This window comes from Vicugna pacos, chromosome 4 (assembly GCF_048564905.1).
Source record: "Vicugna pacos chromosome 4, VicPac4, whole genome shotgun sequence".
NCBI classification, from domain to species: Eukaryota; Metazoa; Chordata; class Mammalia; order Artiodactyla; family Camelidae; genus Vicugna; species Vicugna pacos.
The window spans coordinates 58,382,704-58,394,572 of record NC_132990.1 but is presented as its reverse complement, the minus strand read 5'-3'; the positions used below and the strand labels follow the sequence as shown (position 1 = coordinate 58,394,572).

Here is an 11,869-nt window from a genome sequence, read left to right as displayed (position 1 = left end):
CTCTAAGAATTTCAGTTATGAGCCTTATTGGTAACTAAATCATTTTATATGTTAAGATTAGTTAGAGTTTAGTTGTAAAGCCTTATGAATCATCAGGGTGGTATGGAAATTGCAGAATGCAGTAGCTGAGCTGGTTGAGAAACTGGGGTGAGGTTGAGAAATTCAAGGAATGTCATTTTAAGAAAGCATTAGGTATTACGACATTCTGCATTGTAGACCGTAATTCTCACCCCACCTCCCCAAATATTTTGTTACTCTTTGGTATCCTAGGTGTTTGCTATGGTATTTATTTTGCAGTATTCTCAGTGGGTGGCCCAGCTATCAGACTTGACCCTGGCTGATGTTTGACCTGGAAAATTCTTAGGATTCAGTCCGAGGTGCAAGGGCCAGGGGATAAGCTGTAAGAAGAGGCCGTTGAAGTAGATTGGACATGAAAGTCACCTGCACCCAGTAAGTCAAGAAGCTTAAACACTTGTTTCATTCATTCAATAAATGTTTTTATTGAGGGCTCCTATGAGCCAATCTCTAAGCTAGACACTATACATGGAGGCCTCTAGGAAGAACAGTTCTTGATTTCTGTCCCTAAGAGGCTCACATTTACTCGGGGAGTCAGATACATAAGTATCCTGAAATTGCCTTTTGGTGACTGCAAACATAAGGAAATGCGAAGGCGTGGTGCAAACCCGGAGTAAGGATCCTCACTCAGCCTGGGGCAACCAGGAAAGCAGGTGGTGGTACTGAGGTTGAATCTTAAAGAGGAAGTAGGCATAAAGCAGGCAAAGGATATGGAGAGGCGTCTCCAAGTAAGGGGCGAGCAGTCCCAGCAGAAAGACCAGCAGGGTGTATTTGGGAACCACTGTCATTTGACAAAGTTTGTGTTAGTTTCCTATTGCTGCTGTAACAAATTACCATAAATTTAGTGGCTCAAAATAACAGAAATGTATTCTCTTGTAGTTCTGGAGGCTAGAGGTCTGAACTGAATTGTATGAAGCTAAAATCAAGGTGTTGACAGGGCTGGTTTCTTCTGGGAACTCCAGGGGAGAGGAGCCTTCCTTGGCTCTTCCAGCTTCTGGTGGCTGTGGGTAATTCTCGGCCCATGGCCGCGTGACTCCGACGTCTGCCCCTGTAGTCAGAGTGCTCAGATGGCTTCTCCTCTTCTGTAGTCTAACCTCCCTCTGATGAAGATACATGTGATCACATTTAGGCTCCACCCATATAATCCAGGATCCCTATCTCAAAACCCTTAACTTAATCATATTTGCCTAGTACACATAAAGTAACACACTTCGCAGGTTCTAGGGATTAGGACCTGGGTATCTTTGGGGTTCACCCAGTGCTGGAGGAAAAGAATGGGGCAGGGAATGGGTAGAGGTCATGCTGGGTGTGTGTGGCCCCATCACAGAGACCTTGGAAGTGGGAGTAAAGAGCTCGGACACCTTCTCATGGGGTAAGGAGGATTTGAAGGGATCAGATAATATTTTAGAAAGATTACACTGGCTGCAGTGTAGAGAATTGACTGGAGTGGAGCAAGAGGGCAGACAGAGGGACCAGCTAGAGGCTGCAGTGACATCAGTGTGGTACCAAGAGTGTACAAACAAATAATACTTAGGATTCAAACCCAGCAGGACTTGATTCTCAAATAAAGATAGTTTATTTGTAAATAAAAAGGGATTCGTCTGGCCAATTTGAAATGCATCCACCATCTCCTGGTTTTCAATCTTGCTCTGATTTGCAGCAGAAGGCTGGTTGTTTATACATTGGGTGGCCTCAGCTTTAGTTGGATTGTATTGTTGGGAGTAGAGCCAAGGAAGGGGTGGGCTAGGAATTCCAAAACCTGATCCCTAGCTCTCACATTTCACCTGTTCCATATAAAATCACTTCTGTGAAGATGAGGGACTACCAGCAAAGGACACTTAGGGCCAGCCACTTTCTGGACAGGCAGTTTTGGCTTCCAGTAATAATTGTTAGTCACACAATTCACCTTGCAGAATCCAATCCTTCCTACCAAACCTCCTCCCACCCTAGAAGAGGAGGGGGGAGATATTTTGGTTGCCAGACTTTCTGGGGAAAAAAAAAAGTTTTTTTTGTGTTCCCCTGTCCCGCCAGCCCCCTCCCCACCCCCCCACCCCCACAACGGGCAAAGAACTGCTCAAGCTTCTTTTGCTCATCTGGCCCTTTCCTGAGTTCGTGGGCCTCTGCTGGTTTGGTTGACTCAACTGGATCATTTCTTTATTGACTTTTTTTTTTTAAGCTGACCTTTGTACAGACTGGTAAAATTGTCTTTGTTGATATGATTTGTAAAGTTAGCTCCAGGTCGATGGCACAAACCAGAAGGACTGGAACCTAGACTGGATGAGCAGGAGCCTGGAGGCAGGAAAGTCTCCTCTCCACTCGTTGAAGGGGTAGAACTTGAGCTGTAAGTCGGGGGATGTGTCCCAGTGTGGGAGTAGGAGCAATGTGGGGGTGGGGGTAGTTAGGGACTCAGGCAGGGCCTGATGGTATCAGACTTGTTTGCATCATTTGTTCTTCAGCTGTTGAGATTTTTTTTTTTAAAATCCCTTTGTAATTTCCCACATACATACTAACCTTAGCTCCCCAAGCCCTTTTCTTCTAAACCTGTTACTTACGTTTTCAGTCTGTCAGTTTTATCCAGTATTAGACAATGTTTAGCGTAGAGTAGAGAAGGCAATTATCATCTTGTACACTTACTTTGTTGAGTTGGTAGTGGCTCCCTAGAATGTTCTACTGAGAAGTATTTTGTGGCCGTGTCTGGGCTCAGTGAGAAAGAGTGGTTGATTAACAGTGTCTGCGATGGGCTGAGCAAAGGAAAGTGCTAACTCATATTTGGGATCTGAATACGTGTCTGTTTGATTACATTTTCATACGGCCTCTCCTCTTGAACTGTACATACTGCTTTATACATAATGTACACACTTCATTGTAAACATTGGACTTTGCTCAAGCAGGTGCTCATTTTGACTCAGTACATACTTAACTTTAAAATGGGCACAATGCCCTGGAGAATCCTCTCCCTGCCTGTGTTTGTTTTATCTCTGGAGCTGTTATCTCGATACCTGGGGAGTCTGTGGACATTGACTCTTGTTAAAAGATGCCCCTTGGCTTCTCTAGGACAAAATGAAGAGTCACCGCGAGAGCCACTATCAGATTTTCACCGTGTCCCAGGCACTGTGCTGCTGTCTTTCACATACTTCCCATTTCATCTTAATAGCAACCAGTGATGTAGGTGTTATCATTTGATCAGCCAGAAAGCTTTCTGTTGTAAGACATTTAAAATTGAACTGAAACTGGCTTAAGTGGTTAGAAAATTCATTGGTTCATGCAGCAAGAAGGCAGTATGGTCCCAAGGTCAGCATGATCCGCTCCTCTGCATCTATTTCATGTCCACGTATCCTGGATGCCCACAGAGGCTCTTCTTCCCTGAGGTCATTGGAGTGAGTTGCTGTGTGGGACCAACAAAGAAAATGCAAGTAGCCTCACATTTTGGAGGAGATGCCTAAAAGCACATGTCCTGTGAGCTAGAGATTTGAGTGGACTGTGTGTGACTATCTCACATTTTGTCTGTAGGTCCTACATCCCAGTATTTTAATTTCTCTCTGCGCTCAACCATAGGAATACCTAGCAGAAACACCCCCGGTGTTTCAATGCTATTTCTCACAGGAAGCACAAACAAGCATTTTTAAAAGAAGAGCAAATCATCCATTCACTCGCTCAGCAAACACGGAGCTTGTACTCTGTGCTATGAACGGCCTGTGCTGTGTCCGGTGCTGGGGACACAGAGATGAAGCAAACTCATGGAAATCACTGACTTTGACTGCAGTGTAATGAGTACAATTATTGAGGGCTGAGCAAAATCCTCTAGGAACACAGCCTTGTGTTAGGCCATGTAAATGTTAGTCCAGTCAGCTTCTGGTGCTTCAGCTTTCATTTCTCTGAGTTCCATTCTTGACCAGAAATTCTACCAGAGACCTGTCAGTTCTATTGCTTTGGCCATTAGAACAGTTTTGAAATGTTCAGCAATTTTGTCTTTCATTGAGACTTGGAAGCAGAGCACCATGACAGGGGCATTTTTGATTTGCTGAGCTGGGGACCCCAAAACAATTTAGGCAACATGACCCCGGTCCCCTCCTATCCAATGCACACATATGTCAGTTTCTGTTTGCACCCATTGATCAATGCTTTTGTTTTGTTACATGGGATCTTTAGGTTTGTAACTAGAGGAAGAGAGCCAAATTTTTGGTTGGAGAAGGACAGGGGGATGGTTTGGTCTTTGTTTCCTCACTGACAGGGAACCCCTGTGGTTAGAGGACTGAAGGTCAGACATGGAAGGAACTCTTTATGAGAGGAGTTACAATACCCTGAGCACAAGAGACCTGGTCTAGGGCTTGGGTGACAAAAGGGCACAGAGTCCTTAAGTCAGAGAGAAGGACTTCCTTCCCATCTCTGAGCGGAACCCAGCTTTGCTCTGGCACCCTGAGAATTAGAAGTTTGGTAGTATTCAGGCTCTGGCAATCTTATTATGGGTACTGAGCTCAAGGAGCTGTGTAGGCAGCAGGGTGGACATAGGGTGGTTGGTGGTTAGCTCATGTCTCCAGATATATATGTGGGGCATCCCTGCTGGGACTCTGTAGAAATTACTGAGGACTTTTGGGAGGGAGACTGAGGAACTATTGTTACATAAACAGGAGCTTGGGTCAGTGTAAGTGGTTACCGAAAGCAAATGTGACCATAATTTGTAATGATAATCTCAGTAGCCCTTGACAAAGTAGTTAAGAAGCAACGTGTAGGCCAACTGAAGCAAAATATTTACAGTCCAAAGACCACTTGAAAAACAAGGACTGTGATCTGAAACCTAAAAATGAGAAGGAAAGGAATTATTTTTTCTTTTACTTTAAAATTTATTGAAAACTTTAGAGGGATAACTTTTAAGGAGTTTCGAAGCACTCACATGTTGAGTGCTCAGTAAAGGCTTTCTTCCTTCCTCCCTCTCTCCCCTGCAACTCCCTCCATCCCTTCTTCCCTCCCTCCTTCCCTCCTCCTCCTTGCTTCATCTCCTTCTTCCTCTTCCTCCTCCTCTTTCCCTTCTTCCCCTCCCTATCCTTCTCCCTCTTCTTCTTCTAAATAAAAATGCTGTTTGAGATGTTCTGTGAGTAGTAGGCTTGGATCTCAGGACCTTTCTAACAGGAGACCAGAAGCACCATACACTGCCCCAGAGCTTCCTTTTTCTCTTCTGACACAAGTGTTTGTATTATCACTCCCATATGAGAAAGGGAAATTGGGGTTGGGGGCTTAACTGACCTCAACTCAGGTCTCAAAATGAAACAGTGGTAGTCTGAGACTCTGACCTAGAGCGATTTCAGAAGTTTAGATTTCTCTCGCACTGACACCTACGTGGTTGTTAACAGTAGCTGTACATTAGAGTCTTCTGAAGAGCTTTAAAAATATATGCCAAAGGATCCCTTGTCAGACCAATTAATTGGCATAATAGGTAAAACAGACTTAGGAGCCAGCTCTGAGTCTGAATCCTGCCTCTGCCACTTACTAGCTGTGTACCTTGGCAAGGTCGCTTCTCTGCGCCTCGGTTTTCCTCTTTGTAAAGTGGGGATAATAACACCGCCTTCTTTGTAGGGTTGTTCTAAGGATTAAATGAGTTAATGGGAATGAGACATTTATAACAGGGCCTGGCATATGGTAATTGCTATTTAAAATCCTGCCAAATACACCAGAGTAAACGCTTTTAAGTGTTTATTAAATAAATCAATGAAATAGAATCTAGTGATAGATCTTTTGTAAGTATTCCCCCACAGATTCTAATTTGTAGCCTGGGTTTTCAATCTGTGAATGTAGTGCCTCTTTGGGGATTCCATCCCCGGAAAAATTGACATTAACCAACGGGTGAAGGGAATTTTTTTTTTTTTAATGACTATTCAGGGTGTTTTTTGGAAATGTTGTTATCTGACATTCCCCGCCCCCCCGTTTGTGACTTTTATAGCATTTTAACTAAGCTGGTATACATTGCTCTTACACTGGGTTTTTGGGGGGAGGGAAGGGGGTGTTTTGGGGGGGGAGAGGGCAGGTTTTTTGTCTTGTGTGTGTGTGGTTTTGTTTTTGTTTTTTTTTTCTTTTTGCCTCTTGTAAGATGTTGAGCCCAGAAACCTGTTACCTGGATTCAGCAGGGACCAATGAGTGAAGGGAGCCCGAGGGCGAAGGATCTCGCCCTATGCTCTCCGGGAGTTGTAGTTCCCCAAAGGTCCTGTAAGGGCTCAGTGGCCAAATAGGAACTACAACTCCCACAATGCCGCGCGCCGCCCGCCTTGTCTCTCGCCTGTGGCTCTCGCCCGGCTTCCCAGTACCGCCTCTCGGCCGCAGCGGTAGAGGCACCATGGCCACCATGGCCGACAACGGCGGTCCAGACGAGGCACCCAGTCCTCGGGGCTCCCCGAGCCGGGTGCCTCGGGTCCAGCGTGCAGTCGGGCCAGGCAGCAGCAGCAGCAGCGGCGGCGGCTGCGGGGAGACCCCGCGGACGGCGGCGCTGGCGCTGCGCTTCGACAAGCCCATCAAGCAGGCCTTCTACAACACCGGGGCCGTGCTGTTCGTGTGCCTGTGCTGCGGCGCCGCGGTGCTCGTGTACTTCATCCTGGAGGCCTTCCTGCGGCCGCTGCTGTGGGCCGTGCTGTGCGGCACCTTCCTGCACCCCTTCAAGAGCTCGCTGACGCGCCTGGGCCGCCACTGGCTGCAGCGCCTGCACCGCGCGCACACGCCCATCGTGCTGGCCGCGCTGCTGCTGCCGCTCTGCTTCGCCGACTACGGCGTGGAGGCCCTGGGCGAGCAGGCGCTGCGCCGCCGCCGCCTGCTGCTGCTGCTGGGCGCCGGCGGCCCGCTCCTCTACGGCCTCTACAGCCTGGGCAGCTACCTGGGTGTGCAGGTGCTGCTGGCGCACGCCGCCGAGCTCATCTGCCGCGGGCTGGACTACTTCAGCAGCTTGTGGGTGAGTGAGCCTCGGCTCGGGCCCTCGGTGGTCCCGGCGGGCGCGCCGTACCCCTCCCCACACCCCCAGCTCACCGGGGCGCGATCCTGCCACCTCTGCGCTCCGTGCACGGGCGGCCAAAGGTCCAGAGCTGCGCGGCGGGCAGTGTCCCTCTCCGCCTTCCTTCCCGAGCACCTGAGGAACTTGGCTCACTTCCTTCCAAAGTGAGGGCGAGTGCGATTTAAACAGCCTTCCTGTCCCCGGCCCCCATCCTAACAGACCCTCTTAGGGGGACGTGTCCCCTGTGGGGAATCGCTGTTCCGCTTTGCAGGTAGGGGCTTCCGTGCATCGGCAGGTGGACGTGAATTTACTCCTGGTCGTGGAGAGGGGGTACTCCAGTCATCTTCAGTTCCGCTCACGTTGGACTTACCTGGATGTGGAGCTGGAAGGGACCTTAGAGATCCTAGCCCAACCTGTCATCCTACAGACAGGAGTGGTGACTTCTTGCCAGGCTAGAGTTACTTAGGGACAGACAAGGACTAGTTGGAGAAAGTTTCTCAAGTCCTAGAGCAAACCTTTCTTAATAGTTTGACGCTGCCTCTCAGTTCAGGTGATTTCAGTATACTTTGTGTGAGGCACTGAGGGCCGAGCCCCCTGGGGCCTCTTCCTCGCCACTCTATTCTTGGAAACTACTTATGTTGCCACTGTACATCTCCTCCCGCGTGAATTACTTAAACAGAATGGGTGAAGGAGTGATTTGTGATTCTTGGGTCATCTTGAGCTTATCCTTAGAAAACGAGGGAGCTTTAGAATTAGGAAGGGGTTTCAAAGATAATCTAGTGACACATTTCCTAACTCAGACCAGATTGTAGACGAGTTAACTATCCAAATATTTCACTGGGGACTGTTAAAAACAAGTGGATATGTAATGCATAAGAACGCTAATTCATCAGTAAGCAGTACCATTTAAAAATAAACTTATTCACTTTTGTTAATGTTCAGTGCACCTTGAGATCGGGTTGCAAAATAATTCCCCTTAATCTGTCAAGCATCGTTTTGACTTGCCTGAGGTTTTTGGTAGAGTTGGTGATTGATTCCAGAGTTCCTGCCTTCTCTTGCTCTATCAATACACCTCTCAGTTCAAGTTAAAAGTTGATTATGTTGTTAGGTACTGGGCTTTGTGAGGGAGTTAAAAGGAGTAAGATGCAGGCTCTGCCTTCAGCATACATATAATCATGTGAGCATATTCTCACACAGATAAATGTTCATTACCCACCAATTATGGGCCTGCAAGCTGTTAGGGAGCACCTCATCCATAATTTTGGGATGCTGCCTGTGTGTGCAACTGCTAAGTGATCAGACGGAATCCTTGGCCTCCACAAGGCCTGAGTTATTTCGATAGCTCAGATAAGAGGAGGGTGTGGAACAACCCTGTTTCACCCTCAGAGGCTTGATAGATTGTCAGGTGGAAGTGATCCTAGAGTTAGGGTTACTCTTAATTGCCTGATGCCCACCACCCTTCAGGAGATGTTTCTGAGATCTGGAGAATGTGATTGGCCCAAACACACTCAGACTTCGAACAAATCTGAGGTTCATATTTATGGATTCCCATTTCTGTGTTATTTCTCCTTTACCTTTTTATTTCACCGTTCAGTTAAGTTGATTGAATGCCTCTTACTATTAAGGCAGAATACCATATGCCGTTAAGAAATGTAAAGGTTACTATAACTTGATTCCTATCCTTAAGAAATTCAGTCCTGTCAAATTCAAACACATCTATAGATTGTGCCAACAATTTTGACTGTTGATGCTGCAATTTACTGTAAATTGCTGTAGGCAGGACCAAGTAGCATATCCACCAAACTGTAGAAGATTAGAAAAGAAAGGCCGAACATATATGAATACTGTAGTTTCATGCTAAAGAAAGAAGTTGAACACACAGGTAAATTGGCATGATTAGTGGAGACTGGTGCATTTCTGCTAGTCACTCTCAGATAGTGGAAAGAGATGAGGAATAATTATGAAAAAATGCCCACGGCTCAGTGTATATAGCTATGAATATCTTTTGAAGATAAACCCTCATCCTTGTTATTTCAGTTAAATACCCTTGTATGGGTTGTGGATGAGCAGAAGAGAAGGGCCAAGGTTGATTAAGTTAGTCGGGGAGAAGGAAGGTCAGGTCAGTTAATGATTTGAAAAAGCTTGACACTCAGCTGTTTGGCTAAAGTGAAAGGGGCAAGGGAGGAGGGGGTTAAAAAAAAACCCATTATAAAAAACACAGTATGAGTTAATTAGAAGTGAGTAGGGAGTGGTAGAGGGGCTAAATTGAAAGAGTAGAGCCTAGAGGTTGATCTGAGTTTGAGAGAAGCTTGCTGTTGTGTTTTGTTGAAGCAGTACTTGGTGCAGGGGCGGGGTGTTGGATGGGGGTGAAGTAAAAGTGTACTTGGAAAGGAGAGACTTGGAGTCCTCAGCTCTCAGCCAGAGTGCTGATTAAGGCCTGACATGAAGTGAAAGTAGGTCATGTGACTGGGCAGGGGGCCCTCTCTGTAACTTTTCTATCTCACAGTTCACAGCCAGTTTGGTTTTGTGAGCCCAAGCAGGGCTGCCTGTGATAGAAAAACAGTCTGTGCTTTCTGGACAGCTTGTGAATTTGAGCCTGCTGCTGCTGAGAGGTATGGATGGGGCAGGTAGAGAGAAAAGTTAATTTAAGCAAATCTACATTTTGGAGAGCTGACAGTTGATACATTTATGATCCAGCTTTTGAGCATCTACCCCGTACTGGTAGGCTCTGTCATGCGTGTTACTTCATTTTCACAACAATCGTGAAGTGCCAGGGAGGGATTTCATAGCGAGAAGATTTAGTTAGAGATTGATCTGGTCATCCTGTCAGTAAATGGTACTCAACAGACATACCAGCAATTGAAGTCCCTTTGTCATCAAAACTTCCAAGAAGTATTTTAAAAAGTCTTCCCTAAATATGTTAACACTTAAAATTTTTAGCTTAATTTTTTTAGTATAAATTGATTTTAGATATTAGGAAGAAAATAGAAGAATATCAGGGTTAGACTGACCACACATGTTCCCCCAAAGACCCCTGGATTCATCTAGAGACCTTAGTCATCTCTCGTCTCTTTTATCCTTGTATCTGTTCAGTTATTTCCAAGTCTATCCCATTTTCCTTTGTAGTGTCTTCAGTACCTGTATCTTCCTTTGTTACCAGTTTATCCTTCCAGTTCAGTTCCTCTTCACCTCACTTTTGGGTTAATTCAGTGTCCTAGCTCTTTTCTTCTTCTAACACTCCATCCTGCTTACAAGGGGGAGACCAGTCATTTATGATCTGAGCAATTCTTTTTATAGAGTTTCAAGCACATTAGAACGTTGTACTGCCTCAGTGAGTGATTTCTAAACACTTAAAATCATCTGTTGCACCAGATTCACATATAATTCAGTGTTTAGGGTCCTTGGCATCTTCCCTTGGTGTGGAGTTGTCAAGGTAAATCTGAAAAGGTAATGGCCTTCCTGTCTACCACTTTCCTTTGTTGAAAGTATTTTGGGTCTTCCTCTCTCTATTATTAGTTCAGATTTGTTAGAACATTTGAAGACATTTACAGTTTTTGCAGTAGTAATAGATTTGTTCTCTCCATGGTCTGTGATTGCATTGTTTCCATTTTACTTTATAAAGAAGCATGAAATGGAAAGAACAGTGGCTGAAAGATAGAGTGTAAATTCTAAACTGAGCTCTGTCGGTCATTTGCTTTTTGACCTTGAACAGATCAGGGTCCACCTCTGGGCTACTCAGCCCTACTGGTGTGAAGCGTGGGGTTGGCTTGGGTGATTTCTGAGGTTCCTAGGTATTCAGTTTTAGAGATCCTAAGAGTTTGGCGGTACTGCCAGCAAGGCTCTTAAGAAATGAACATTAGCCAGCTGGCCAGGCTTACTCCATTCCACTTGTGGGTGTGTTTTTACTTGCCTGGCAACAGTAAAGAGGAAAGTTTCCGGTGCTTGGGTCTTTTCTTAGTTAAAGACCGATTATAAAAGATTCTTGACTCTAAGTTGCCACACCACAAAGCACAAATTTTTCAAGTTAGAGTAAAGCTGTTTTAAAGGAGAATGAAATACCTGAAGCAGTAGCTGACGAGGGCTGTGATTAGAGCTGGGGGCTGCAAAACTTGGGAAGAAGTCAGTAGTTTTAGTCTCTCTGTAAAAGACTTAAGAAAACTGTTTTGCAGTAACATGCGGCAGAAGCTAGCCAAGTTTTTCCAGTTGGCAATAAATAATAAGTCAAAGACAATCTAAAGGGCAAAGTCTACTTCCATTCTATGCATTTAATATCTTATTTAATCAGAGAAGTATATGTGGTTAATAAGTCACATGGAAGTAAAATATGATTGTTTATTAGTTTGCCTTACTTGCAGTGCTAAATGAATGTTGCCAGTTTCTGTGGACAGTCTTTAGTATCTAGCACACATTGGTCCTTTAAAATGAACATTGAATGTATGTTTTGAAAAGGACACACTGCTCAAGAACATAAATTTGGGAAAGTATGCTCTCTTATGTATAAGCTGTGGCTCACTGATTTATTCCTGGAAGAAAATTCATACTTGAACAGGGTTGCTCGGAGGCTAAACATATCTCTCAGAGAGAGACAGAAATAAAAAAGCTAAGAGTCACATTTTTAGGAATCTGTACTAGAAATTATGTATGAAATTTGAATGTACAAATCCTTATTTTCAGTAAGTTATTTTAAAGAATATTTAGCAATTTAAAAAATTAACTCAAACATGCTTGTTATAGAAAAAAATAAGCAACATAGGAGTTTATATGGTAAAAGTGAATTGTCTCTTCTCTTTCCACTAAATACACATTACTATTGTTAATTGGCAG

At 45.0% G+C, this 11,869-nt stretch overlaps 1 protein-coding gene across 1 annotated transcript in view; it reads left to right on the top strand.

Moving 5' to 3' along the window:
• Nucleotides 1–6,373: 6,373 nt before the first annotated feature.
• TMEM245 (transmembrane protein 245) overlaps nucleotides 6,374–11,869 on the top strand; it is an 80,284-nt gene continuing 74,788 nt past the window's right edge. Inside the window, exon 1 of the mRNA XM_072959876.1 lies at nucleotides 6,374–7,006. Coding sequence (XP_072815977.1) covers nucleotides 6,401–7,006 — 606 coding nt within the window. The 5' untranslated portion in view covers nucleotides 6,374–6,400. The remainder of the gene's footprint in view (nucleotides 7,007–11,869) is intronic.